General features: G+C 60.6%; 8 protein-coding genes across 8 annotated transcripts; all 8 read right to left on the bottom strand.

The window, feature by feature from the left end:
* Positions 1-205: 205 nt before the first annotated feature.
* Positions 206-1,219, bottom strand: LOC142062266 (inositol 1,4,5-trisphosphate receptor-interacting protein-like 1). The gene has a single exon (XM_075104441.1). The coding sequence runs from the start codon at positions 1,217-1,219 to the stop codon at positions 206-208; it is 1,014 nt and encodes a 337-aa protein (XP_074960542.1).
* Positions 1,220-2,748: 1,529 nt separating this feature from the next.
* On the bottom strand, positions 2,749-3,762 carry LOC142062265 (inositol 1,4,5-trisphosphate receptor-interacting protein-like 1). Its single transcript, XM_075104440.1, has one exon. The coding sequence runs from the start codon at positions 3,760-3,762 to the stop codon at positions 2,749-2,751; it is 1,014 nt and encodes a 337-aa protein (XP_074960541.1).
* Positions 3,763-5,291: 1,529 nt separating this feature from the next.
* Positions 5,292-6,305, bottom strand: LOC142062264 (inositol 1,4,5-trisphosphate receptor-interacting protein-like 1). The gene has a single exon (XM_075104438.1). The coding sequence runs from the start codon at positions 6,303-6,305 to the stop codon at positions 5,292-5,294; it is 1,014 nt and encodes a 337-aa protein (XP_074960539.1).
* Positions 6,306-7,834: 1,529 nt separating this feature from the next.
* LOC142062263 (inositol 1,4,5-trisphosphate receptor-interacting protein-like 1) lies at positions 7,835-8,848 on the bottom strand. The gene has a single exon (XM_075104437.1). It carries the CDS (start codon positions 8,846-8,848, stop codon positions 7,835-7,837), a length of 1,014 nt encoding a protein of 337 aa, XP_074960538.1.
* A 6,615-nt stretch (positions 8,849-15,463) lies between these two features.
* LOC142062262 (inositol 1,4,5-trisphosphate receptor-interacting protein-like 1) lies at positions 15,464-16,477 on the bottom strand. Its single transcript, XM_075104436.1, has one exon. It carries the CDS (start codon positions 16,475-16,477, stop codon positions 15,464-15,466), a length of 1,014 nt encoding a protein of 337 aa, XP_074960537.1.
* Positions 16,478-18,006: 1,529 nt separating this feature from the next.
* On the bottom strand, positions 18,007-19,032 carry LOC142062261 (inositol 1,4,5-trisphosphate receptor-interacting protein-like 1). The gene has a single exon (XM_075104435.1). The coding sequence runs from the start codon at positions 19,030-19,032 to the stop codon at positions 18,007-18,009; it is 1,026 nt and encodes a 341-aa protein (XP_074960536.1).
* Positions 19,033-20,561: 1,529 nt separating this feature from the next.
* LOC142062260 (inositol 1,4,5-trisphosphate receptor-interacting protein-like 1) lies at positions 20,562-21,587 on the bottom strand. The gene has a single exon (XM_075104434.1). The coding sequence runs from the start codon at positions 21,585-21,587 to the stop codon at positions 20,562-20,564; it is 1,026 nt and encodes a 341-aa protein (XP_074960535.1).
* A 1,528-nt stretch (positions 21,588-23,115) lies between these two features.
* LOC142062259 (inositol 1,4,5-trisphosphate receptor-interacting protein-like 1) lies at positions 23,116-24,141 on the bottom strand. The gene has a single exon (XM_075104433.1). It carries the CDS (start codon positions 24,139-24,141, stop codon positions 23,116-23,118), a length of 1,026 nt encoding a protein of 341 aa, XP_074960534.1.
* Between the last annotated feature and the right edge of the window lie 3,230 nt (positions 24,142-27,371).

The raw sequence follows: 27,371 nt of genomic DNA, 5'->3' as shown, positions 1-27,371 counted from the left end.
TTTGCCCGGGGTAAGTGTCCCGGAGGGAACGGTCTCTGGTGAAGAGGGTGGGCGGCCGTTGCCCAGGTGGTAACGCAGCCTCTGTCACAAGCCTCCTTGCAGCGAGAGGCCTCTTTGGCCACCTCGCGCTCTCTCTTTGGCGTGCTCTCTCTCTCTCTCTCTCTCTCCCTGGCCACCTCGCACTGCTGCTAGCGCTGACCTCTGCCTACTCCATGCTCACAAATGTGTCCGCGCTGCCTTGCTGCACCGCCAGGATCAGCTCCACAAAGAGGGATCTCTTGAAGACGTCTCTCACCTGCAGCTTGCAGAAGCGTGTGGAGGGCAGCACTTTTAGCTTGCACTTGGTGGCTGGAGGCGCAAGAATGGAGGCTGCTTTCATCAGCCCCTGGAGCCAGAAGGCGGTTTTCTGCACGTCGAGGTACGAGCCGGTGCAGAGGGTTTGCAGGAGGCTGGCTTCCTGACTGCTCATCAGCTCATCCTCAGGGTGATGGAGGAAGCAGAGCATGTCCCCCAGCTGCCGCTCCCTGGTGCACATGCACTCCAGTTCCACACGCAGGCAGGAGTTCCTGAGCGGCATGTCCCCTTCGGTGCCCAGCTCGAGGTGGAAGGAGTGCCCAGCGGGTGGCTTCAGGGGCACAAGCAGGCGATAGACAAGGTCTTCTGCACGACCATTCCAGCCTTTCAGGAAGCCACCCACCCCGACAGCTGGCTGCAGTCGTGGCATGAAGCCATTGCCGCACAGGATTCGGCAGACCCCGAGAAGGTCGTTCACGAGCTCTTCCACCATCGTGCACTCTCGTTGCCTCTTCCGCAGTGGCCACGATGTGCACTCATGCAGAAACCTGTCCATGTGCAATGGGTCGTCCCCCTCTTCTTCCTTCTCCTCCTCCTCCTCAAGGCTTGTGGAGCTGCCATGCTTGCTGCTGCTTCCTGGCTCACGGCTCCTCTTCCAGGGCCGCCAGCAGAGCCAAAAGAGCAGGAGCAGGCCTCCAGCAAAGGCCCAGAACTGCCACTGCTGCAAGGAAGCAAGGAGCAGGGCTCCCCTGGTCACCCAGCTCGACTCCTGCATCTCTTCAAGCAGCCGAGCCATATCCTGGAGCAGCAGCTCCAGACGCTCTTGCTCGTGCTGGCACCTGGCCTCGTCCGGACCATGCCCGACCTGCAGTGGCACGTGCATGATGCCCATCACAATCAAGATGAACCATGTCACCAGCGCCATGGCCTGCAGGAGAGGGGAGAGAAGGGAGCTGAGTGGGGCTGGGCAGGGGGAGCAGGAGCCTCAGGGACATGGGGGCAGGCAGGAGAGGGGGCGAGGCAGCTGGGAGGCAGCAAGGCCTGTGCCCAGCCCGGCGCTGGCAGCACCGTGCCCTGCCCACAGCTCTCCCACGAGTGCCAGAGCCTCGCCACAGGGTCAGACCCCCCTCCCCGGGGGCCCGCGGTCCGGCTCCGGCCCTCGTCCAGCCCACACCAACCTCCCCGCCGCGTGTGCACTCACCGCTGCCCCAAGCCGTACTGGGGCAGCGCTGCCTGCCGGTGCCCCTGATAACCACTGCCACCGTGACACGTCCCCTGTGCTGTCACAGGCGCCAGAGCGCATCACAGGCACACCCCTCCCACGCCCCACCCGACCACGCCTCTCCCCCCCTTTCTGCTCCATTTACTTTCCTTCTCCCGCCTCTGGCTCCTTTTTGCCTCACCTCTTTTCTTCTCCCTTTTCTCCTGCCTCTTCTTTATCCTCTTCCAGTCCATCTCTCTTTGGCCTTCCTTTGCTTCCCTTTTTCCTCTCTACTCTGCCTCACTCCCGCCTTTTCTTCTTTCTCTCCTGATCATCTCCTCTGAAGAGCCCACAGTGGACCAGGGTCCTGACGTGAGCCAAGGCAGGAGCAGGGGCAGGTCTTCTTGTGGCAAGAGCTGTGGCCCACGGGGGAGCCGCGCTGGAGCAGCTCTAGACGAACTGCGGCTCTTGGCAAGGGCCCATGGGAAGGACGACTATTAGGAACTGGCCGCAACCCCTATTCCCCATGCCCTGTGCCCCTCGCGGGTGAGGAGGTAAAGGAGGTGGGAGTGAAGGAGTGAGGTTGTGCCTGGGAAGAAGGCGTGGCGGGTTGGGGGCAGGTGCTTTTACTTGTGACTTTGCTGCTCACCATCCTACTCCATTTCAGAATGGCAATAAATGAAATTCCTTTTCCCCGGGTCGAGTCTGTTTTGCCTCTGGTGCTAATAGGTATGGCAATCTCCCTGTCCTTATGTCGACCCGCGAGCTTTTTCGTCTCCTTTTCTCCCCCTCTCCTGCTGAGGAGGGGCAATGGGAGAGCGGCTTGCTGGGCACCTGGCAGCCAGCCGAGGTTAACCCACCACATCAGCAGAGGTTGGGCACCTGCCGCCTCCCGGCTCTCTGCAGCCTGGTGTAAGCCAGGCACCTTCTTGCCACCCTGCTACGCTCACGTCCCCAGACAGTTAATGGCTGCCGCATCCAGCCCCCGTTCTTCCTTCTCTCAGCGTATTTACAGGCAGCTTTTCAAAACCAGAAAGATTTATTGGCATCTTTGCCCGGGGTAAGTGTCCCGGAGGGAACGGTCTCTGGTGAAGAGGGTGGGCGGCCGTTGCCCAGGTGGTAACGCAGCCTCTGTCACAAGCCTCCTTGCAGCGAGAGGCCTCTTTGGCCACCTCGCGCTCTCTCTTTGGCGTGCTCTCTCTCTCTCTCTCTCTCCTCGGCCACCTCGCACTGCTGCTAGCGCTGACCTCTGCCTACTCCATGCTCACAAATGTGTCCGCGCTGCCTTGCTGCACCGCCAGGATCAGCTCCACAAAGAGGGATCTCTTGAAGACGTCTCTCACCTGCAGCTTGCAGAAGCGTGTGGAGGGCAGCACTTTTAGCTTGCACTTGGTGGCTGGAGGCGCAAGAATGGAGGCTGCTTTCATCAGCCCCTGGAGCCAGAAGGCGGTTTTCTGCACGTCGAGGTACGAGCCGGTGCAGAGGGTTTGCAGGAGGCTGGCTTCCTGACTGCTCATCAGCTCATCCTCAGGGTGATGGAGGAAGCAGAGCATGTCCCCCAGCTGCCGCTCCCTGGTGCACATGCACTCCAGTTCCACACGCAGGCAGGAGTTCCTGAGCGGCATGTCCCCTTCGGTGCCCAGCTCGAGGTGGAAGGAGTGCCCAGCGGGTGGCTTCAGGGGCACAAGCAGGCGATAGACAAGGTCTTCTGCACGACCATTCCAGCCTTTCAGGAAGCCACCCACCCCGACAGCTGGCTGCAGTCGTGGCGTGAAGCCATTGCCGCACAGGATTCGGCAGACCTGGAGAAGGTCGTTCACGAGCTCTTCCACCATCGTGCACTCTCGTTGCCTCTTCCGCAGTGGCCACGATGTGCACTCATGCAGAAACCTGTCCATGTGCAATGGGTCGTCCCCCTCTTCTTCCTTCTCCTCCTCCTCCTCAAGGCTTGTGGAGCTGCCATGCTTGCTGCTGCTTCCTGGCTCACGGCTCCTCTTCCAGGGCCGCCAGCAGAGCCAAAAGAGCAGGAGCAGGCCTCCAGCAAAGGCCCAGAACTGCCACTGCTGCAAGGAAGCAAGGAGCAGGGCTCCCCTGGTCACCCAGCTCGACTCCTGCATCTCTTCAAGCAGCCGAGCCATATCCTGGAGCAGCAGCTCCAGACGCTCTTGCTCGTGCTGGCACCTGGCCTCGTCCGGACCATGCCCGACCTGCAGTGGCACGTGCATGATGCCCATCACAATCAAGATGAACCATGTCACCAGCGCCATGGCCTGCAGGAGAGGGGAGAGAAGGGAGCTGAGTGGGGCTGGGCAGGGGGAGCAGGAGCCTCAGGGACATGGGGGCAGGCAGGAGAGGGGGCGAGGCAGCTGGGAGGCAGCAAGGCCTGTGCCCAGCCCGGCGCTGGCAGCACCGTGCCCTGCCCACAGCTCTCCCACGAGTGCCAGAGCCTCGCCACAGGGTCAGACCCCCCTCCCCGGGGGCCCGCGGTCCGGCTCCGGCCCTCGTCCAGCCCACACCAACCTCCCCGCCGCGTGTGCACTCACCGCTGCCCCAAGCCGTACTGGGGCAGCGCTGCCTGCCGGTGCCCCTGATAACCACTGCCACCGTGACACGTCCCCTGTGCTGTCACAGGCGCCAGAGCGCATCACAGGCACACCCCTCCCACGCCCCGCCCGACCACGCCTCTCCCCCCCTTTCTGCTCCATTTACTTTCCTTCTCCCGCCTCTGGCTCCTTTTTGCCTCACCTCTTTTCTTCTCCCTTTTCTCCTGCCTCTTCTTTATCCTCTTCCAGTCCATCTCTCTTTGGCCTTCCTTTGCTTCCCTTTTTCCTCTCTACTCTGCCTCACTCCCGCCTTTTCTTCTTTCTCTCCTGATCATCTCCTCTGAAGAGCCCACAGCGGACCAGGGTCCTGACGTGAGCCAAGGCAGGAGCAGGGGCAGGTCTTCTTGTGGCAAGAGCTGTGGCCCACGGGGGAGCCGTGCTGGAGCAGCTCTAGACGAACTGCGGCTCTTGGCAAGGGCCCATGGGAAGGACGACTATTAGGAACTGGCCGCAACCCCTATTCCCCATGCCCTGTGCCCCTCGCGGGTGAGGAGGTAAAGGAGGTGGGAGTGAAGGAGTGAGGTTGTGCCTGGGAAGAAGGCGTGGCGGGTTGGGGGCAGGTGCTTTTACTTGTGACTTTGCTGCTCACCATCCTACTCCATTTCAGAATGGCAATAAATGAAATTCCTTTTCCCCGGGTCGAGTCTGTTTTGCCTCTGGTGCTAATAGGTATGGCAATCTCCCTGTCCTTATGTCGACCCGCGAGCTTTTTCGTCTCCTTTTCTCCCCCTCTCCTGCTGAGGAGGGGCAATGGGAGAGCGGCTTGCTGGGCACCTGGCAGCCAGCCGAGGTTAACCCACCACATCAGCAGAGGTTGGGCACCTGCCGCCTCCCGGCTCTCTGCAGCCTGGTGTAAGCCAGGCACCTTCTTGCCACCCTGCTACGCTCACGTCCCCAGACAGTTAATGGCTGCCGCATCCAGCCCCCGTTCTTCCTTCTCTCAGCGTATTTACAGGCAGCTTTTCAAAACCAGAAAGATTTATTGGCATCTTTGCCCGGGGTAAGTGTCCCGGAGGGAACGGTCTCTGGTGAAGAGGGTGGGCGGCCGTTGCCCAGGTGGTAACGCAGCCTCTGTCACAAGCCTCCTTGCAGCGAGAGGCCTCTTTGGCCACCTCGCGCTCTCTCTTTGGCGTGCTCTCTCTCTCTCTCTCTCTCCTCGGCCACCTCGCACTGCTGCTAGCGCTGACCTCTGCCTACTCCATGCTCACAAATGTGTCCGCGCTGCCTTGCTGCACCGCCAGGATCAGCTCCACAAAGAGGGATCTCTTGAAGACGTCTCTCACCTGCAGCTTGCAGAAGCGTGTGGAGGGCAGCACTTTTAGCTTGCACTTGGTGGCTGGAGGCGCAAGAATGGAGGCTGCTTTCATCAGCCCCTGGAGCCAGAAGGCGGTTTTCTGCACGTCGAGGTACGAGCCAGTGCAGAGGGTTTGCAGGAGGCTGGCTTCCTGACTGCTCATCAGCTCATCCTCAGGGTGATGGAGGAAGCAGAGCATGTCCCCCAGCTGCCGCTCCCTGGTGCACATGCACTCCAGTTCCACACGCAGGCAGGAGTTCCTGAGCGGCATGTCCCCTTCGGTGCCCAGCTCGAGGTGGAAGGAGTGCCCAGCGGGTGGCTTCAGGGGCACAAGCAGGCGATAGACAAGGTCTTCTGCACGACCATTCCAGCCTTTCAGGAAGCCACCCACCCCGACAGCTGGCTGCAGTCGTGGCGTGAAGCCATTGCCGCACAGGATTCGGCAGACCCCGAGAAGGTCGTTCACGAGCTCTTCCACCATCGTGCACTCTCGTTGCCTCTTCCGCAGTGGCCACGATGTGCACTCATGCAGAAACCTGTCCATGTGCAATGGGTCGTCCCCCTCTTCTTCCTTCTCCTCCTCCTCCTCAAGGCTTGTGGAGCTGCCATGCTTGCTGCTGCTTCCTGGCTCACGGCTCCTCTTCCAGGGCCGCCAGCAGAGCCAAAAGAGCAGGAGCAGGCCTCCAGCAAAGGCCCAGAACTGCCACTGCTGCAAGGAAGCAAGGAGCAGGGCTCCCCTGGTCACCCAGCTCGACTCCTGCATCTCTTCAAGCAGCCGAGCCATATCCTGGAGCAGCAGCTCCAGACGCTCTTGCTCGTGCTGGCACCTGGCCTCGTCCGGACCATGCCCGACCTGCAGTGGCACGTGCATGATGCCCATCACAATCAAGATGAACCATGTCACCAGCGCCATGGCCTGCAGGAGAGGGGAGAGAAGGGAGCTGAGTGGGGCTGGGCAGGGGGAGCAGGAGCCTCAGGGACATGGGGGCAGGCAGGAGAGGGGGCGAGGCAGCTGGGAGGCAGCAAGGCCTGTGCCCAGCCCGGCGCTGGCAGCACCGTGCCCTGCCCACAGCTCTCCCACGAGTGCCAGAGCCTCGCCACAGGGTCAGACCCCCCTCCCCGGGGGCCCGCGGTCCGGCTCCGGCCCTCGTCCAGCCCACGCCAACCTCCCCGCCGCGTGTGCACTCACCGCTGCCCCAAGCCGTACTGGGGCAGCGCTGCCTGCCGGTGCCCCTGATAACCACTGCCACCGTGACACGTCCCCTGTGCTGTCACAGGCGCCAGAGCGCATCACAGGCACACCCCTCCCACGCCCCGCCCGACCACGCCTCTCCCCCCCTTTCTGCTCCATTTACTTTCCTTCTCCCGCCTCTGGCTCCTTTTTGCCTCACCTCTTTTCTTCTCCCTTTTCTCCTGCCTCTTCTTTATCCTCTTCCAGTCCATCTCTCTTTGGCCTTCCTTTGCTTCCCTTTTTCCTCTCTACTCTGCCTCACTCCCGCCTTTTCTTCTTTCTCTCCTGATCATCTCCTCTGAAGAGCCCACAGCGGACCAGGGTCCTGACGTGAGCCAAGGCAGGAGCAGGGGCAGGTCTTCTTGTGGCAAGAGCTGTGGCCCACGGGGGAGCCGTGCTGGAGCAGCTCTAGACGAACTGCGGCTCTTGGCAAGGGCCCATGGGAAGGACGACTATTAGGAACTGGCCGCAACCCCTATTCCCCATGCCCTGTGCCCCTCGCGGGTGAGGAGGTAAAGGAGGTGGGAGTGAAGGAGTGAGGTTGTGCCTGGGAAGAAGGCGTGGCGGGTTGGGGGCAGGTGCTTTTACTTGTGACTTTGCTGCTCACCATCCTACTCCATTTCAGAATGGCAATAAATGAAATTCCTTTTCCCCGGGTCGAGTCTGTTTTGCCTCTGGTGCTAATAGGTATGGCAATCTCCCTGTCCTTATGTCGACCCGCGAGCTTTTTCGTCTCCTTTTCTCCCCCTCTCCTGCTGAGGAGGGGCAATGGGAGAGCGGCTTGCTGGGCACCTGGCAGCCAGCCGAGGTTAACCCACCACATCAGCAGAGGTTGGGCACCTGCCGCCTCCCGGCTCTCTGCAGCCTGGTGTAAGCCAGGCACCTTCTTGCCACCCTGCTACGCTCACGTCCCCAGACAGTTAATGGCTGCCTCATCCAGCCCCCGTTCTTCCTTCTCTCAGCGTATTTACAGGCAGCTTTTCAAAACCAGAAAGATTTATTGGCATCTTTGCCCGGGGTAAGTGTCCCGGAGGGAACGGTCTCTGGTGAAGAGGGTGGGCGGCCGTTGCCCAGGTGGTAACGCAGCCTCTGTCACAAGCCTCCTTGCAGCGAGAGGCCTCTTTGGCCACCTCGCGCTCTCTCTTTGGCGTGCTCTCTCTCTCTCTCTCTCTCCTCGGCCACCTCGCACTGCTGCTAGCGCTGACCTCTGCCTACTCCATGCTCACAAATGTGTCCGCGCTGCCTTGCTGCACCGCCAGGATCAGCTCCACAAAGAGGGATCTCTTGAAGACGTCTCTCACCTGCAGCTTGCAGAAGCGTGTGGAGGGCAGCACTTTTAGCTTGCACTTGGTGGCTGGAGGCGCAAGAATGGAGGCTGCTTTCATCAGCCCCTGGAGCCAGAAGGCGGTTTTCTGCACGTCGAGGTACGAGCCGGTGCAGAGGGTTTGCAGGAGGCTGGCTTCCTGACTGCTCATCAGCTCATCCTCAGGGTGATGGAGGAAGCAGAGCATGTCCCCCAGCTGCCGCTCCCTGGTGCACATGCACTCCAGTTCCACACGCAGGCAGGAGTTCCTGAGCGGCATGTCCCCTTCGGTGCCCAGCTCGAGGTGGAAGGAGTGCCCAGCGGGTGGCTTCAGGGGCACAAGCAGGCGATAGACAAGGTCTTCTGCACGACCATTCCAGCCTTTCAGGAAGCCACCCACCCCGACAGCTGGCTGCAGTCGTGGCGTGAAGCCATTGCCGCACAGGATTCGGCAGACCCCGAGAAGGTCGTTCACGAGCTCTTCCACCATCGTGCACTCTCGTTGCCTCTTCCGCAGTGGCCACGATGTGCACTCATGCAGAAACCTGTCCATGTGCAATGGGTCGTCCCCCTCTTCTTCCTTCTCCTCCTCCTCCTCAAGGCTTGTGGAGCTGCCATGCTTGCTGCTGCTTCCTGGCTCACGGCTCCTCTTCCAGGGCCGCCAGCAGAGCCAAAAGAGCAGGAGCAGGCCTCCAGCAAAGGCCCAGAACTGCCACTGCTGCAAGGAAGCAAGGAGCAGGGCTCCCCTGGTCACCCAGCTCGACTCCTGCATCTCTTCAAGCAGCCGAGCCATATCCTGGAGCAGCAGCTCCAGACGCTCTTGCTCGTGCTGGCACCTGGCCTCGTCCGGACCATGCCCGACCTGCAGTGGCACGTGCATGATGCCCATCACAATCAAGATGAACCATGTCACCAGCGCCATGGCCTGCAGGAGAGGGGAGAGAAGGGAGCTGAGTGGGGCTGGGCAGGGGGAGCAGGAGCCTCAGGGACATGGGGGCAGGCAGGAGAGGGGGCGAGGCAGCTGGGAGGCAGCAAGGCCTGTGCCCAGCCCGGCGCTGGCAGCACCGTGCCCTGCCCACAGCTCTCCCACGAGTGCCAGAGCCTCGCCACAGGGTCAGACCCCCCTCCCCGGGGGCCCGCGGTCCGGCTCCGGCCCTCGTCCAGCCCACACCAACCTCCCCGCCGCGTGTGCACTCACCGCTGCCCCAAGCCGTACTGGGGCAGCGCTGCCTGCCGGTGCCCCTGATAACCACTGCCACCGTGACACGTCCCCTGTGCTGTCACAGGCGCCAGAGCGCATCACAGGCACACCCCTCCCACGCCCCGCCCGACCACGCCTCTCCCCCCCTTTCTGCTCCATTTACTTTCCTTCTCCCGCCTCTGGCTCCTTTTTGCCTCACCTCTTTTCTTCTCCCTTTTCTCCTGCCTCTTCTTTATCCTCTTCCAGTCCATCTCTCTTTGGCCTTCCTTTGCTTCCCTTTTTCCTCTCTACTCTGCCTCACTCCCGCCTTTTCTTCTTTCTCTCCTGATCATCTCCTCTGAAGAGCCCACAGTGGACCAGGGTCCTGACGTGAGCCAAGGCAGGAGCAGGGGCAGGTCTTCTTGTGGCAAGAGCTGTGGCCCACGGGGGAGCCGTGCTGGAGCAGCTCTAGACGAACTGCGGCTCTTGGCAAGGGCCCATGGGAAGGACGACTATTAGGAACTGGCCGCAACCCCTATTCCCCATGCCCTGTGCCCCTCGCGGGTGAGGAGGTAAAGGAGGTGGGAGTGAAGGAGTGAGGTTGTGCCTGGGAAGAAGGCGTGGCGGGTTGGGGGCAGGTGCTTTTACTTGTGACTTTGCTGCTCACCATCCTACTCCATTTCAGAATGGCAATAAATGAAATTCCTTTTCCCCGGGTCGAGTCTGTTTTGCCTCTGGTGCTAATAGGTATGGCAATCTCCCTGTCCTTATGTCGACCCGCGAGCTTTTTCGTCTCCTTTTCTCCCCCTCTCCTGCTGAGGAGGGGCAATGGGAGAGCGGCTTGCTGGGCACCTGGCAGCCAGCCGAGGTTAACCCACCACATCAGCAGAGGTTGGGCACCTGCCGCCTCCCGGCTCTCTGCAGCCTGGTGTAAGCCAGGCACCTTCTTGCCACCCTGCTACGCTCACGTCCCCAGACAGTTAATGGCTGCCGCATCCAGCCCCCGTTCTTCCTTCTCTCAGCGTATTTACAGGCAGCTTTTCAAAACCAGAAAGATTTATTGGCATCTTTGCCCGGGGTAAGTGTCCCGGAGGGAACGGTCTCTGGTGAAGAGGGTGGGCGGCCGTTGCCCAGGTGGTAACGCAGCCTCTGTCACAAGCCTCCTTGCAGCGAGAGGCCTCTTTGGCCACCTCGCGCTCTCTCTTTGGCGTGCTCTCTCTCTCTCTCTCTCTCCTCGGCCACCTCGCACTGCTGCTAGCGCTGACCTCTGCCTACTCCATGCTCACAAATGTGTCCGCGCTGCCTTGCTGCACCGCCAGGATCAGCTCCACAAAGAGGGATCTCTTGAAGACGTCTCTCACCTGCAGCTTGCAGAAGCGTGTGGAGGGCAGCACTTTTAGCTTGCACTTGGTGGCTGGAGGCGCAAGAATGGAGGCTGCTTTCATCAGCCCCTGGAGCCAGAAGGCGGTTTTCTGCACGTCGAGGTACGAGCCGCTGCAGAGGGTTTGCAGGAGGCTGGCTTCCTGACTGCTCATCAGCTCATCCTCAGGGTGATGGAGGAAGCAGAGCATGTCCCCCAGCTGCCGCTCCCTGGTGCACATGCACTCCAGTTCCACACGCAGGCAGGAGTTCCTGAGCGGCATGTCCCCTTCGGTGCCCAGCTCGAGGTGGAAGGAGTGCCCAGCGGGTGGCTTCAGGGGCACAAGCAGGCGATAGACAAGGTCTTCTGCACGACCATTCCAGCCTTTCAGGAAGCCACCCACCCCGACAGCTGGCTGCAGTCGTGGCGTGAAGCCATTGCCGCACAGGATTCGGCAGACCTGGAGAAGGTCGTTCACGAGCTCTTCCACCATCGTGCACTCTCGTTGCCTCTTCCGCAGTGGCCACGATGTGCACTCATGCAGAAACCTGTCCATGTGCAATGGGTCGTCCCCCTCTTCTTCCTTCTCCTCCTCCTCCTCAAGGCTTGTGGAGCTGCCATGCTTGCTGCTGCTTCCTGGCTCACGGCTCCTCTTCCAGGGCCGCCAGCAGAGCCAAAAGAGCAGGAGCAGGCCTCCAGCAAAGGCCCAGAACTGCCACTGCTGCAAGGAAGCAAGGAGCAGGGCTCCCCTGGTCACCCAGCTCGACTCCTGCATCTCTTCAAGCAGCCGAGCCATATCCTGGAGCAGCAGCTCCAGACGCTCTTGCTCGTGCTGGCACCTGGCCTCGTCCGGACCATGCCCGACCTGCAGTGGCACGTGCATGATGCCCATCACAATCAAGATGAACCATGTCACCAGCGCCATGGCCTGCAGGAGAGGGGAGAGAAGGGAGCTGAGTGGGGCTGGGCAGGGGGAGCAGGAGCCTCAGGGACATGGGGGCAGGCAGGAGAGGGGGCGAGGCAGCTGGGAGGCAGCAAGGCCTGTGCCCAGCCCGGCGCTGGCAGCACCGTGCCCTGCCCACAGCTCTCCCACGAGTGCCAGAGCCTCGCCACAGGGTCAGACCCCCCTCCCCGGGGGCCCGCGGTCCGGCTCCGGCCCTCGTCCAGCCCACACCAACCTCCCCGCCGCGTGTGCACTCACCGCTGCCCCAAGCCGTACTGGGGCAGCGCTGCCTGCCGGTGCCCCTGATAACCACTGCCACCGTGACACGTCCCCTGTGCTGTCACAGGCGCCAGAGCGCATCACAGGCACACCCCTCCCACGCCCCGCCCGACCACGCCTCTCCCCCCCTTTCTGCTCCATTTACTTTCCTTCTCCCGCCTCTGGCTCCTTTTTGCCTCACCTCTTTTCTTCTCCCTTTTCTCCTGCCTCTTCTTTATCCTCTTCCAGTCCATCTCTCTTTGGCCTTCCTTTGCTTCCCTTTTTCCTCTCTACTCTGCCTCACTCCCGCCTTTTCTTCTTTCTCTCCTGATCATCTCCTCTGAAGAGCCCACAGTGGACCAGGGTCCTGACGTGAGCCAAGGCAGGAGCAGGGGCAGATCTTCTTGTGGCAAGAGCTGTGGCCCACGGGGGAGCCGTGCTGGAGCAGCTCTAGACGAACTGCGGCTCTTGGCAAGGGCCCATGGGAAGGACGACTATTAGGAACTGGCCGCAACCCCTATTCCCCATGCCCTGTGCCCCTCGCGGGTGAGGAGGTAAAGGAGGTGGGAGTGAAGGAGTGAGGTTGTGCCTGGGAAGAAGGCGTGGCGGGTTGGGGGCAGGTGCTTTTACTTGTGACTTTGCTGCTCACCATCCTACTCCATTTCAGAATGGCAATAAATGAAATTCCTTTTCCCCGGGTCGAGTCTGTTTTGCCTCTGGTGCTAATAGGTATGGCAATCTCCCTGTCCTTATGTCGACCCGCAAGCTTTTTCGTCTCCTTTTCTCCCCCTCTCCTGCTGAGGAGGGGCAATGGGAGAGCGGCTTGCTGGGCACCTGGCAGCCAGCCGAGGTTAACCCACCACATCAGCAGAGGTTGGGCACCTGCCGCCTCCCGGCTCTCTGCAGCCTGGTGTAAGCCAGGCACCTTCTTGCCACCCTGCTACGCTCACGTCCCCAGACAGTTAATGGCTGCCGCATCCAGCCCCCGTTCTTCCTTCTCTCAGCGTATTTACAGGCAGCTTTTCAAAACCAGAAAGATTTATTGGCATCTTTGCCCGGGGTAAGTGTCCCGGAGGGAACGGTCTCTGGTGAAGAGGGTGGGCGGCCGTTGCCCAGGTGGTAACGCAGCCTCTGTCACAAGCCTCCTTGCAGCGAGAGGCCTCTTTGGCCACCTCGCGCTCTCTCTTTGGCGTGCTCTCTCTCTCTCTCTCTCTCCTCGGCCACCTCGCACTGCTGCTAGCGCTGACCTCTGCCTACTCCATGCTCACAAATGTGTCCGCGCTGCCTTGCTGCACCGCCAGGATCAGCTCCACAAAGAGGGATCTCTTGAAGACGTCTCTCACCTGCAGCTTGCAGAAGCGTGTGGAGGGCAGCACTTTTAGCTTGCACTTGGTGGCTGGAGGCGCAAGAATGGAGGCTGCTTTCATCAGCCCCTGGAGCCAGAAGGCGGTTTTCTGCACGTCGAGGTACGAGCCGGTGCAGAGGGTTTGCAGGAGGCTGGCTTCCTGACTGCTCATCAGCTCATCCTCAGGGTGATGGAGGAAGCAGAGCATGTCCCCCAGCTGCCGCTCCCTGGTGCACAGGCACTCCAGTTCCACACGCAGGCAGGAGTTCCTGAGCGGCATGTCCCCTTCGGTGCCCAGCTCGAGGTGGAAGGAGTGCCCAGCGGGTGGCTTCAGGGGCACAAGCAGGCGATAGACAAGGTCTTCTGCACGACCATTCCAGCCTTTCAGGAAGCCACCCACCCCGACAGCTGGCTGCAGTCGTGGCGTGAAGCCATTGCCGCACAGGATTCGGCAGACCTGGAGAAGGTCGTTCACGAGCTCTTCCACCATCGTGCACTCTCGTTGCCTCTTCCGCAGTGGCCACGATGTGCACTCATGCAGAAACCTGTCCATGTGCAATGGGTCGTCCCCCTCTTCTTCCTTCTCCTCCTCCTCCTCAAGGCTTGTGGAGCTGCCATGCTTGCTGCTGCTTCCTGGCTCACGGCTCCTCTTCCAGGGCCGCCAGCAGAGCCAAAAGAGCAGGAGCAGGCCTCCAGCAAAGGCCCAGAACTGCCACTGCTGCAAGGAAGCAAGGAGCAGGGCTCCCCTGGTCACCCAGCTCGACTCCTGCATCTCTTCAAGCAGCCGAGCCATATCCTGGAGCAGCAGCTCCAGACGCTCTTGCTCGTGCTGGCACCTGGCCTCGTCCGGACCATGCCCGACCTGCAGTGGCACGTGCATGATGCCCATCACAATCAAGATGAACCATGTCACCAGCGCCATGGCCTGCAGGAGAGGGGAGAGAAGGGAGCTGAGTGGGGCTGGGCAGGGGGAGCAGGAGCCTCAGGGACATGGGGGCAGGCAGGAGAGGGGGCGAGGCAGCTGGGAGGCAGCAAGGCCTGTGCCCAGCCCGGCGCTGGCAGCACCGTGCCCTGCCCACAGCTCTCCCGCGAGTGCCAGAGCCTCGCCACAGGGTCAGACCCCCCTCCCCGGGGGCCCGCGGTCCGGCTCCGGCCCTCGTCCAGCCCACACCAACCTCCCCGCCGCGTGTGCACTCACCGCTGCCCCAAGCCGTACTGGGGCAGCGCTGCCTGCCGGTGCCCCTGATAACCACTGCCACCGTGACACGTCCCCTGTGCTGTCACAGGCGCCAGAGCGCATCACAGGCACACCCCTCCCACGCCCCGCCCGACCACGCCTCTCCCCCCCTTTCTGCTCCATTTACTTTCCTTCTCCCGCCTCTGGCTCCTTTTTGCCTCACCTCTTTTCTTCTCCCTTTTCTCCTGCCTCTTCTTTATCCTCTTCCAGTCCATCTCTCTTTGGCCTTCCTTTGCTTCCCTTTTTCCTCTCTACTCTGCCTCACTCCCGCCTTTTCTTCTTTCTCTCCTGATCATCTCCTCTGAAGAGCCCACAGCGGACCAGGGTCCTGACGTGAGCCAAGGCAGGAGCAGGGGCAGGTCTTCTTGTGGCAAGAGCTGTGGCCCACGGGGGAGCCGTGCTGGAGCAGCTCTAGACGAACTGCGGCTCTTGGCAAGGGCCCATGGGAAGGACGACTATTAGGAACTGGCCGCAACCCCTATTCCCCATGCCCTGTGCCCCTCGCGGGTGAGGAGGTAAAGGAGGTGGGAGTGAAGGAGTGAGGTTGTGCCTGGGAAGAAGGCGTGGCGGGTTGGGGGCAGGTGCTTTTACTTGTGACTTTGCTGCTCACCATCCTACTCCATTTCAGAATGGCAATAAATGAAATTCCTTTTCCCCGGGTCGAGTCTGTTTTGCCTCTGGTGCTAATAGGTATGGCAATCTCCCTGTCCTTATGTCGACCCGCGAGCTTTTTCGTCTCCTTTTCTCCCCCTCTCCTGCTGAGGAGGGGCAATGGGAGAGCGGCTTGCTGGGCACCTGGCAGCCAGCCGAGGTTAACCCACCACATCAGCAGAGGTTGGGCACCTGCCGCCTCCCGGCTCTCTGCAGCCTGGTGTAAGCCAGGCACCTTCTTGCCACCCTGCTACGCTCACGTCCCCAGACAGTTAATGGCTGCCGCATCCAGCCCCCGTTCTTCCTTCTCTCAGCGTATTTACAGGCAGCTTTTCAAAACCAGAAAGATTTATTGGCATCTTTGCCCGGGGTAAGTGTCCCGGAGGGAACGGTCTCTGGTGAAGAGGGTGGGCGGCCGTTGCCCAGGTGGTAACGCAGCCTCTGTCACAAGCCTCCTTGCAGCGAGAGGCCTCTTTGGCCACCTCGCGCTCTCTCTTTGGCGTGCTCTCTCTCTCTCTCTCTCTCCTCGGCCACCTCGCACTGCTGCTAGCGCTGACCTCTGCCTACTCCATGCTCACAAATGTGTCCGCGCTGCCTTGCTGCACCGCCAGGATCAGCTCCACAAAGAGGGATCTCTTGAAGACGTCTCTCACCTGCAGCTTGCAGAAGCGTGTGGAGGGCAGCACTTTTAGCTTGCACTTGGTGGCTGGAGGCGCAAGAATGGAGGCTGCTTTCATCAGCCCCTGGAGCCAGAAGGCGGTTTTCTGCACGTCGAGGTACGAGCCGGTGCAGAGGGTTTGCAGGAGGCTGGCTTCCTGACTGCTCATCAGCTCATCCTCAGGGTGATGGAGGAAGCAGAGCATGTCCCCCAGCTGCCGCTCCCTGGTGCACATGCACTCCAGTTCCACACGCAGGCAGGAGTTCCTGAGCGGCATGTCCCCTTCGGTGCCCAGCTCGAGGTGGAAGGAGTGCCCAGCGGGTGGCTTCAGGGGCACAAGCAGGCGATAGACAAGGTCTTCTGCACGACCATTCCAGCCTTTCAGGAAGCCACCCACCCCGACAGCTGGCTGCAGTCGTGGCGTGAAGCCATTGCCGCACAGGATTCGGCAGACCCCGAGAAGGTCGTTCACGAGCTCTTCCACCATCGTGCACTCTCGTTGCCTCTTCCGCAGTGGCCACGATGTGCACTCATGCAGAAACCTGTCCATGTGCAATGGGTCGTCCCCCTCTTCTTCCTTCTCCTCCTCCTCCTCAAGGCTTGTGGAGCTGCCATGCTTGCTGCTGCTTCCTGGCTCACGGCTCCTCTTCCAGGGCCGCCAGCAGAGCCAAAAGAGCAGGAGCAGGCCTCCAGCAAAGGCCCAGAACTGCCACTGCTGCAAGGAAGCAAGGAGCAGGGCTCCCCTGGTCACCCAGCTCGACTCCTGCATCTCTTCAAGCAGCCGAGCCATATCCTGGAGCAGCAGCTCCAGACGCTCTTGCTCGTGCTGGCACCTGGCCTCGTCCGGACCATGCCCGACCTGCAGTGGCACGTGCATGATGCCCATCACAATCAAGATGAACCATGTCACCAGCGCCATGGCCTGCAGGAGAGGGGAGAGAAGGGAGCTGAGTGGGGCTGGGCAGGGGGAGCAGGAGCCTCAGGGACATGGGGGCAGGCAGGAGAGGGGGCGAGGCAGCTGGGAGGCAGCAAGGCCTGTGCCCAGCCCGGCGCTGGCAGCACCGTGCCCTGCCCACAGCTCTCCCACGAGTGCCAGAGCCTCGCCACAGGGTCAGACCCCCCTCCCCGGGGGCCCGCGGTCCGGCTCCGGCCCTCGTCCAGCCCACACCAACCTCCCCGCCGCGTGTGCACTCACCGCTGCCCCAAGCCGTACTGGGGCAGCGCTGCCTGCCGGTGCCCCTGATAACCACTGCCACCGTGACACGTCCCCTGTGCTGTCACAGGCGCCAGAGCGCATCACAGGCACACCCCTCCCACGCCCCGCCCGACCACGCCTCTCCCCCCCTTTCTGCTCCATTTACTTTCCTTCTCCCGCCTCTGGCTCCTTTTTGCCTCACCTCTTTTCTTCTCCCTTTTCTCCTGCCTCTTCTTTATCCTCTTCCAGTCCATCTCTCTTTGGCCTTCCTTTGCTTCCCTTTTTCCTCTCTACTCTGCCTCACTCCCGCCTTTTCTTCTTTCTCTCCTGATCATCTCCTCTGAAGAGCCCACAGTGGACCAGGGTCCTGACGTGAGCCAAGGCAGGAGCAGGGGCAGGTCTTCTTGTGGCAAGAGCTGTGGCCCACGGGGGAGCCGTGCTGGAGCAGCTCTAGACGAACTGCGGCTCTTGGCAAGGGCCCATGGGAAGGACGACTATTAGGAACTGGCCGCAACCCCTATTCCCCATGCCCTGTGCCCCTCGCGGGTGAGGAGGTAAAGGAGGTGGGAGTGAAGGAGTGAGGTTGTGCCTGGGAAGAAGGCGTGGCGGGTTGGGGGCAGGTGCTTTTACTTGTGACTTTGCTGCTCACCATCCTACTCCATTTCAGAATGGCAATAAATGAAATTCCTTTTCCCCGGGTCGAGTCTGTTTTGCCTCTGGTGCTAATAGGTATGGCAATCTCCCTGTCCTTATGTCGACCCGCGAGCTTTTTCGTCTCCTTTTCTCCCCCTCTCCTGCTGAGGAGGGGCAATGGGAGAGCGGCTTGCTGGGCACCTGGCAGCCAGCCGAGGTTAACCCACCACATCAGCAGAGGTTGGGCACCTGCCGCCTCCCGGCTCTCTGCAGCCTGGTGTAAGCCAGGCACCTTCTTGCCACCCTGCTATGCTCACGTCCCCAGACAGTTAATGGCTGCCGCATCCAGCCCCCGTTCTTCCTTCTCTCAGCGTATTTACAGGCAGCTTTTCAAAACCAGAAACATTTATTGGCATCTTTGCCCGGGGTAAGTGTCCCGGAGGGAACGGTCTCTGGTGAAGAGGGTGGGCGGCCGTTGCCCAGGTGGTAACGCAGCCTCTGTCACAAGCCTCCTTGCAGCGAGAGGCCTCTTTGGCCACCTCGCGCTCTCTCTTTGGCGTGCTCTCTCTCGCTCTCTCTCTCCTCGGCCACCTCGCACTGCTGCTAGCGCTGACCTCTGCCTACTCCATGCTCACAAATGTGTCCGAGTTGCCTTGCTGCACCGCCAGGATCAGCTCCACAAAGAGGGATCTCTTGAAGATGTCACTCAGCTGCAGCTTGCAGAAGCGTGTGGAAGGCAGCACTTTTAGCTTGCACTTGGTGGCTGGAGGCGCAAGAATGGAGGCTGCTTTCATCAGCCCCTGGAGCCAGAAGGCGGTTTTCTGCACGTCGAGGTACGAGCCGGTGCAGAGGGTTTGCAGGAGGCTGGCTTCCTGACTGCTCATCAGCTCATCCTCAGGGTGATGGAGGAAGCAGAGCATGTCCCCCAGCTGCCGCTCCCTGGTGCACATGCACTCCAGTTCCACACGCAGGCAGGAGTTCCTGAGCGGCATGTCCCCTTCGGTGCCCAGCTCGAGGTGGAAGGAGTGCCCAGCGGGTGGCTTCAGGGGCACAAGCAGGCGATAGACAAGGTCTTCTGCACGACCATTCCAGCCTTTCAGGAAGCCACCCACCCCGACAGCTGGCTGCAGTCGTGGCGTGAAGCCATTGCCGCACAGGATTCGGCAGACCTGGAGAAGGTCGTTCACGAGCTCTTCCACCATCGTGCACTCTCGTTGCCTCTTCCGCAGTGGCCACGATGTGCACTCATGCAGAAACCTGTCCATGTGCAATGGGTCGTCCCCCTCTTCTTCCTTCTCCTCCTCCTCCTCAAGGCTTGTGGAGCTGCCATGCTTGCTGCTGCTTCCTGGCTCACGGCTCCTCTTCCAGGGCCGCCAGCAGAGCCAAAAGAGCAGGAGCAGGCCTCCAGCAAAGGCCCAGAACTGCCACTGCTGCAAGGAAGCAAGGAGCAGGGTTCCCCTGGTCACCCAGCTCGACTCCTGGGGTTTCAGCTGCATCTCTTCAAGCAGCCGAGCCATATCCTGGAGCAGCAGCTCCAGACGCTCTTGCTCGCGCTGGCACCTGGCCACATCCGGACCATGCCCGACCTGCAGTGGCACGTGCATGATGCCCATCACAATCAAGGTGAACCATGTCACCAGCGCCATGGCCTGCAGGAGAGGGGAGAGAAGGGAGCTGAGTGGGGCTGGGCAGGGGGAGCAGGAGCCTCAGGGACATGGGGGCAGGCAGGAGAGGGGGCGAGGCAGCTGGGAGGCAGCAAGGCCTGTGCCCAGCCCGGCGCTGGCAGCACCGTGCCCTGCCCACAGCTCTCCCACGAGTGCCAGAGCCTTGCCACAGGGTCAGACCCCCCTCCCCGGGGGCCCGCGGTCCGGCTCCGGCCCTCGTCCAGCCCACACCAACCTCCCCGCCGCGTGTGCACTCACCGCTGCCCCAAGCCGTACTGGGGCAGCGCTGCCTGCCGGTGCCCCTGATAACCACTGCCACCGTGACACGTCCCCTGTGCTGTCACAGGCGCCAGAGCGCATCACAGGCACATCCCTCCCACGCCCCGCCCGACCACGCCTCTCCCCCCCTTTCTGCTCCATTTACTTTCCTTCTCCCGCCTCTGGCTCCTTTTTGCCTCACCTCTTTTCTTCTCCCTTTTCTCCTGCCTCTTCTTTATCCTCTTCCAGTCCATCTCCCTTTGGCCTTTCTTTGCTTCCCTTTTTCCTCTCTACTCTGCCCCACTCCCGCCTTTTCTTCTTTCTCTCCTGATCATCTCCTCTGAAGAGCCCACAGCGGACCAGGGTCCTGACGTGAGCCAAGGCAGGAGCAGGGGCAGGTCTTCTTGTGGCAAGAGCTGTGGCCCACGGGGGAGCCGTGCTGGAGCAGCTCTAGACGAACTGCGGCTCTTGGCAAGGGCCCATGGGAAGGACGACTATTAGGAACTGGCTGCAACCCCTATTCCCCATGCCCTGTGCCCCTCGCGGGTGAGGAGGTAAAGGAGGTGGGAGTGAAGGAGTGAGGTTGTGCCTGGGAAGAAGGCGTGGCGGGTTGGGGGCAGGTGCTTTTACTTGTGACTTTGCTGCTCACCATCCTACTCCATTTCAGAATGGCAATAAATGAAATTCCTTTTCCCCGGGTCGAGTCTGTTTTGCCTCTGGTGCTAATAGGTATGGCAATCTCCCTGTCCTTATGTCGACCCGCAAGCTTTTTCGTCTCCTTTTCTCCCCCTCTCCTGCTGAGGAGGGGCAATGGGAGAGCAGCTTGCTGGGCACCTGGCAGCCAGCCGAGGTTAACCCACCACATCAGCAGAGGTTGGGCACCTGCCGCCTCCCGGCTCTCTGCAGCCTGGTGTAAGCCAGGCACCTTCTTGCCACCCTGCTATGCTCACGTCCCCAGACAGTTAATGGCTGCCGCATCCAGCCCCCGTTCTTCCTTCTCTCAGCGTATTTACAGGCAGCTTTTCAAAACCAGAAACATTTATTGGCATCTTTGCCCGGGGTAAGTGTCCCGGAGGGAACGGTCTCTGGTGAAGAGGGTGGGCGGCCGTTGCCCAGGTGGTAACGCAGCCTCTGTCACAAGCCTCCTTGCAGCGAGAGGCCTCTTTGGCCACCTCGCGCTCTCTCTTTGGCGTGCTCTCTCTCTCTCTCTCTCTCCTCGGCCACCTCGCACTGCTGCTAGCGCTGACCTCTGCCTACTCCATGCTCACAAATGTGTCCGAGTTGCCTTGCTGCACCGCCAGGATCAGCTCCACAAAGAGGGATCTCTTGAAGACGTCTCTCACCTGCAGCTTGCAGAAGCGTGTGGAGGGCAGCACTTTTAGCTTGCACTTGGTGGCTGGAGGCGCAAGAATGGAGGCTGCTTTCATCAGCCCCTGGAGCCAGAAGGCAGTTTTCTGCACGTCGAGGTACGAGCCGGTGCAGAGGGTTTGCAGGAGGCTGGCTTCCTGACTGCTCATCAGCTCATCTTCAGGGTGGTGGAGGAAGCAGAGCATGTCCCCCAGCTGCCGCTCCCTGGTGCACATGCACTCCAGTTCCACACGCAGGCAGGAGTTCCTGAGCGGCATGTCCCCTTCGGTGCCCAGCTCGAGGTGGAAGGAGTGCCCAGCGGGTGGCTTCAGGGGCACAAGCAGGCGATAGACAAGGTCTTCTGCACGACCATTCCAGCCTTTCAGGAAGCCACCCACCCCGACAGCTGGCTGCAGTCGTGGCATGAAGCCATTGCCGCACAGGATTCGGCAGACCTGGAGAAGGTCGTTCACGAGCTCTTCCACCATCGTGCACTCTCGTTGCCTCTTCCGCAACGGCCACGATGTGCACTCATGCAGAAACCTGTCCATGTGCAATGGGTCGTCCCCCTCTTCTTCCTTCTCCTCCTCCTCCTCAAGGCTTGTGGAGCTGCCATGCTTGCTGCTGCTTCCTGGCTCACGGCTCCTCTTCCAGGGCCGCCAGCAGAGCCAAAAGAGCAGGAGCAGGCCTCCAGCAAAGGCCCAGAACTGCCACTGCTGCAAGGAAGCAAGGAGCAGGGCTCCCCTGGTCACCCAGCTCGACTCCTGGGGTTTCAGCTGCATCTCTTCAAGCAGCCGAGCCATATCCTGGAGCAGCAGCTCCAGACGCTCTTGCTCACGCTGGCACCTGGCCACGTCCGGACCATGCCCGACCTGCAGTGGCACGTGCATGATGCCCATCACAATCAAGATGAACCATGTCACCAGCGCCATGGCCTGCAGGAGAGGGGAGAGAAGGGAGCTGAGTGGGGCTGGGCAGGGGGAGCAGGAGCCACAGGGACATGGGGGCAGGCAGGAGAGGGGGCGAGGCAGCTGGGAGGCAGCAAGGCCTGTGCCCAGCCCTGGCGCTGGCAGCACCGTGCCCTGCCCACAGCTCTCCCGCGAGTGCCAGAGCCTCGCCACAGGGTCAGACCCCCCTCCCCGGGGGCCCGCGGTCCGGCTCCGGCCCTCGTCCAGCCCACACCAACCTCCCCGCCGCGTGTGCACTCACCGCTGCCCCAAGCCGTACTGGGGCAGCGCTGCCTGCCGGTGACCCTGATAACCACTGCCACCGTGACACGTCCCCTGTGCTGTCACAGACGCCAGAGCGCATCACAGGCACACCCCTCCCACGCCCCGCCCGACCACGCCTCTCCCCCCCTTTCTGCTCCATTTACTTTCCTTCTCCCGCCTCTGGCTCCTTTTTGCCTCACCTCTTTTCTTCTCCCTTTTCTCCTGCCTCTTCTTTATCCTCTTCCAGTCCATCTCTCTTTGGCCTTCCTTTGCTTCCCTTTTTCCTCTCTACTCTGCCTCACTCCCGCCTTTTCTTCTTTCTCTCCTGATCATCTCCTCTGAAGAGCCCACAGCGGACCAGGGTCCTGACGTGAGCCAAGGCAGGAGCAGGGGCAGGTCTTCTTGTGGCAAGAGCTGTGGCCCACGGGGGAGCCGTGCTGGAGCAGCTCTAGACGAACTGCGGCTCTTGGCAAGGGCCCATGGGAAGGACGACTATTAGGAACTGGCCGCAACCCCTATTCCCCATGCCCTGTGCCCCTCGCGGGTGAGGAGGTAAAGGAGGTGGGAGTGAAGGAGTGAGGTTGTGCCTGGGAAGAAGGCGTGGCGGGTTGGGGGCAGGTGCTTTTACTTGTGACTTTGCTGCTCACCATCCTACTCCATTTCAGAATGGCAATAAATGAAATTCCTTTTCCCCGGGTCGAGTCTGTTTTGCCTCTGGTGCTAATAGGTATGGCAATCTCCCTGTCCTTATGTCGACCCGCAAGCTTTTTCGTCTCCTTTTCTCCCCCTCTCCTGCTGAGGAGGGGCAATGGGAGAGCGGCTTGCTGGGCACCTGGCAGCCAGCCGAGGTTAACCCACCACATCAGCAGAGGTTGGGCACCTGCCGCCTCCCGGCTCTCTGCAGCCTGGTGTAAGCCAGGCACCTTCTTGCCACCCTGCTACGCTCACGTCCCCAGACAGTTAATGGCTGCCGCATCCAGCCCCCGTTCTTCCTTCTCTCAGCGTATTTACAGGCAGCTTTTCAAAACCAGAAACATTTATTGGCATCTTTGCCCGGGGTAAGTGTCCCGGAGGGAACGGTCTCTGGTGAAGAGGGTGGGCGGCCGTTGCCCAGGTGGTAACGCAGCCTCTGTCACAAGCCTCCTTGCAGCGAGAGGCCTCTTTGGCCACCTCGCGCTCTCTCTTTGGCGTGCTCTCTCTCTCTCTCTCTCCTTGGCCACCTCGCACTGCTGCTAGCGCTGACCTCTGCCTACTCCATGCTCACAAATGTGTCTGAGTTGCCTTGCTGCACCGCCAGGATCAGCTCCACAAAGAGGGATCTCTTGAAGATGTCACTCAGCTGCAGCTTGCAGAAGCGTGTGGAGGGCAGCACTTTTAGCTTGCACGTGGACGCCTGAGGTATAGCATTGCAGGCTGCTGTCATCAGCCCCTGGAGCCAGAAGGCGGTTTTCTGCACGTCGAGGTACGAGCCGCTGCAGAGGGTTTGCAGGAGGCTGGCTTCCTGACTGCTCATCAGCTCATCCTCAGGGTGGTGGAGGAAGCAGAGCATGTCCCCCAGCTGCCGCTCCCTGGTGCACAGGCACTCCAGTTCCACACGCAGGCAGGAGTTCCTGAGCGGCATGTCCCCTTCGGTGCCCAGCTCGAGGTGGAAGGAGTGCCCAGCGGGTGGCTTCAGGGGCACAAGCAGGCGATAGACAAGGTCTTCTGCACGACCATTCCAGCCTTTCAGGAAGCCACCCACCCCGACAGCTGGCTGCAGTCGTGGCGTGAAGCCATTGCCGCACAGGATTCGGCAGACCCCGAGAAGGTCGTTCACGAGCTCTTCCACCATCGTGCACTCTCGTTGCCTCTTCCGCAACGGCCACGATGTGCACTCATGCAGAAACCTGTCCATGTGCAATGGGTCGTCCCCCTCTTCTTCCTTCTCCTCCTCCTCCTCAAGGCTTGTGGAGCTGCCATGCTTGCTGCTGCTTCCTGGCTCACGGCTCCTCTTCCAGGGCCGCCAGCAGAGCCAAAAGAGCAGGAGCAGGCCTCCAGCAAAGGCCCAGAACTGCCACTGCTGCAAGGAAGCAAGGAGCAGGGCTCCCCTGGTCACCCAGCTCGACTCCTGGGGTTTCAGCTGCATCTCTTCAAGCAGCCGAGCCATATCCTGGAGCAGCAGCTCCAGACGCTCTTGCTCACGCTGGCACCTGGCCACGTCCGGACCATGCCCGACCTGCAGTGGCACGTGCATGATGCCCATCACAATCAAGGTGAACCATGTCACCAGAGCCATGGCCTGCAGGAGAGGGGAGAGAAGGGAGCTGAGTGGGGCTGGGCAGGGGGAGCAGGAGCCACAGGGACATGGGGGCAGGCAGGAGAGGGGGCGAGGCAGCTGGGAGGCAGCAAGGCCTGTGCCCAGCCCCGGCGCTGGCAGCACCGTGCCCTGCCCACAGCTCTCCCGCGAGTGCCAGAGCCTCGCCACAGGGTCAGACCCCCCTCCCCGGGGGCCCGCGGTCCGGCTCCGGCCCTCGTCCAGCCCACACCAACCTCCCCGCCGCGTGTGCACTCACCGCTGCCCCAAGCCGTACTGGGGCAGCGCTGCCTGCCGGTGCCCCTGATAACCACTGCCACCGTGACACGTCCCCTGTGCTGTCACAGGCGCCAGAGCGCATCACAGGCACATCCCTCCCACGCCCCGCCCGACCACGCCTCTCCCCCCCTTTCTGCTCCATTTACTTTCCTTCTCCCGCCTCTGGCTCCTTTTTGCCTCACCTCTTTTCTTCTCCCTTTTCTCCTGCCTCTTCTTTATCCTCTTCCAGTCCATCTCTCTTTGGCCTTCCTTTGCTTCCCTTTTTCCTCTCTACTCTGCCCCACTCCCGCCTTTTCTTCTTTCTCTCCTGATCATCTCCTCTGAAGAGCCCACAGCGGACCAGGGTCCTGACGTGAGCCAAGGCAGGAGCAGGGGCAGGTCTTCTTGTGGCAAGAGCTGTGGCCCACGGGGGAGCCGCGCTGGAGCAGCTCCAGCCGGAGTAGGCGAGGCACGCGGAGGCTGCGACGGCAAGTCTTGCGAATGGGCGCTAGATTGGGGTAGAAAAGGGGGTTTTCTGTGCCAGGGAACCCGATAAAGAGCCCCGTGGGGCCCCTGCGCCAAAACCAACCGGCTGCTCTCGCGAGCGAGGCAGACGGGGCTTGGGCGTTGCTGTGGTAACGGCGGGTGATTTAAACGCGGAGATACCGGTAGCCCCACTCCGTCGGCGACGCACGCGGCGGCAGCAACATTAAGTCCTGTGAATGGGCGATAGATTGGGGTAGAAAAGGGGTTTTTCTGTGCCAGGGAAACCTATAAAGAGGCCGGTGGGGCCCTCGCGCCAAAACCAACCGGCTGCTCCGGCGAGCGAGGCAGATGAGGCTTGGGCGTTGCTGTGGCAACGGCGGGAGATTTAAACGGGCCTCTAGGGAGCGCAAGCGACCAGGGACCTCTCCTCAGAAAGCGCGTGGCGCGGCGGTTTGCACGGCAGTTCGAGCAGGCAGCTGGCGAGCTCTCCTTGTGGTCTGCGCTCTCCCTGAAGAGACTTAGCCATGGTCTCCGCTCGGACAAGAGCCATCGCCAGAAGGGTTGTGGTGACGCAGACAGAGCTCCCACTAAAACATGCAGCCACCCAGGTCTCTGGCTGCAGGGATTGCCAGAGCCTTGCTCCCGAGACAAGACTCGCGTGAGGTGCGAGCAGGTGGAGGATCTGCTCAGCATGGTGGCAGAGCTGAAAGAAGAGGTTGCAAGACTGAGGAGTATCAGGGAATGCGAGAGAGAGAGAGAGACTGGAGGAGCCACTCCCTGCCATCCCTGAGACAAGCGCACCAGATAGAAGCATCAAGAGAAGGAGTGGCTCCCTTGCCCTCATGCCATCAGACAGAGGGAGGGGACCCAAGAGGCGGAAGATGGATGCAGACCCCTGCTTGGTGCAGTAGGCGAATTTTCTCCCGGCTGACTTTGTCCCCCCAGGTACCCTTACACAATAGGTATGGGGCTCTGGAACCCGAGGGCCAGGAGGACAAAGATACTGACAGTGATCCACCCAAGGGGTTGACTAGAGGGAATCGGTCAGCCCCATGCATTACAACAGCCATTGGTAAGAAAAAAAAGAAGGGTAATTGTCGTAGGCAACTCCCTTCTGAGGGGAACAGAGGGCCTGATATGCTGACCGGACCCATCCCATAGGGAAGTCTGCTGCCTCCCTGGGGCAAGGATAAGAGACATTACCAGGAAACACCCTAGGCTAGTAAAAGAATCTGATTATTACCCACTAGTAGTTGTTCAGGTCGGCAGCGATGAGGTAACTGAGAGAAGCGCAAAGACAATCAAAAGGGACTTTAGAGAACTGGGGTGATTACTTCAAGGATCAGGAGCACAGGTAGTGTTCTTCTCCATCCCATCAGTGGTAGGGAGACATACGGAAAGGAACAGGAAGTCCCGTCTCATTAACACGTGGCTCAGAGGCTGGTGCCAGTGGTGGAATTTTGGTTTTTTTGATCATGGGGCAGTTTACATGGCCCCAGGCCTGCTAGAGACAGCTGGGGTTCACCTGTTGCAAAGGGGGAAAAGGATTCTGGCTCAGGAGTTAGCAGGCCTCATTGAGAGGGCTTTAAACTAGATATGAAGGGGAAGGTGATAAAACCAGGCTTGCTAGGAATGAGCCTGGGGGTGGCATGCTTGTGTTGGAGAAGAGATCAATAAATCAATTGAAGTGCATTTATACCAATGCACGCGGCATGGGCAACAAACAGGAGGAGCTGGAAGCCATTGTGCGTCAGGGAAACTATGATGTGGTCACCATCACGGAAACATGGTGGGATGACTTGCACAACTGGAGTGCTGCAATGGATGGCTACAAGCTCTTTAGAAGGGACAGGCAAGGGAGGAGAGATAGAGGGGTAGCCTTGTACGTTAGAGAGTGTTTTGACTGTCTAGAACTCAACGACGGTAATGGTAAGGTTGAGTGCTTATGGGTAAGGATCAGGGGGAAGGCCAATAAGGCAGATATCCTGGTGGGAGTCTGTTACAGACCACCCAACCAGGATGAGGAGACAGATGAAGTACTCTACAAGTGGTTGGCTGAAGTCTCACAATCTCTAGCCCTTGTTCTCGTGGGAGACTTCAACTTACCAGATATCTGCTGGAAATACAGCACAGCAGAGAAAAAGCATTCTCAGAGGTTCCTGGAGTGTGTGGGAGATAACTTCCTGACGCAGCTGGTAAGCCAGCCAACCAGGGGAGGTGCCCCGCTGGACCTGATGTTTACAAAAAGAGAAGGCCTGGTGGGTGATGTGGTGGTTGGGGGCTGTCTTGGGCTGAGCAACCATGACATGATAGAGTTCTTGATTCTTGGAGAAGTAAGGAAGAGGGTCAGCAAAACCGCTATCCTGAACTTCAGAAGGGCAGGCTTTGGATTGTTAAGGAGTCTGGTTAACAGAGTCCCTTGGCAGGCAGTCCTGAAGGGCAAAGGAGTCCAGGAAGGCTGGATGTTA

Source organism: Phalacrocorax aristotelis, chromosome 9 (genome assembly GCF_949628215.1).
Source record: "Phalacrocorax aristotelis chromosome 9, bGulAri2.1, whole genome shotgun sequence".
In the NCBI taxonomy this organism is placed as follows: Eukaryota; Metazoa; Chordata; class Aves; order Suliformes; family Phalacrocoracidae; genus Phalacrocorax; species Phalacrocorax aristotelis.
The sequence above is the reverse complement of the archived record's forward strand: the minus strand, read 5'-3'. Positions and strand labels throughout refer to the sequence as shown.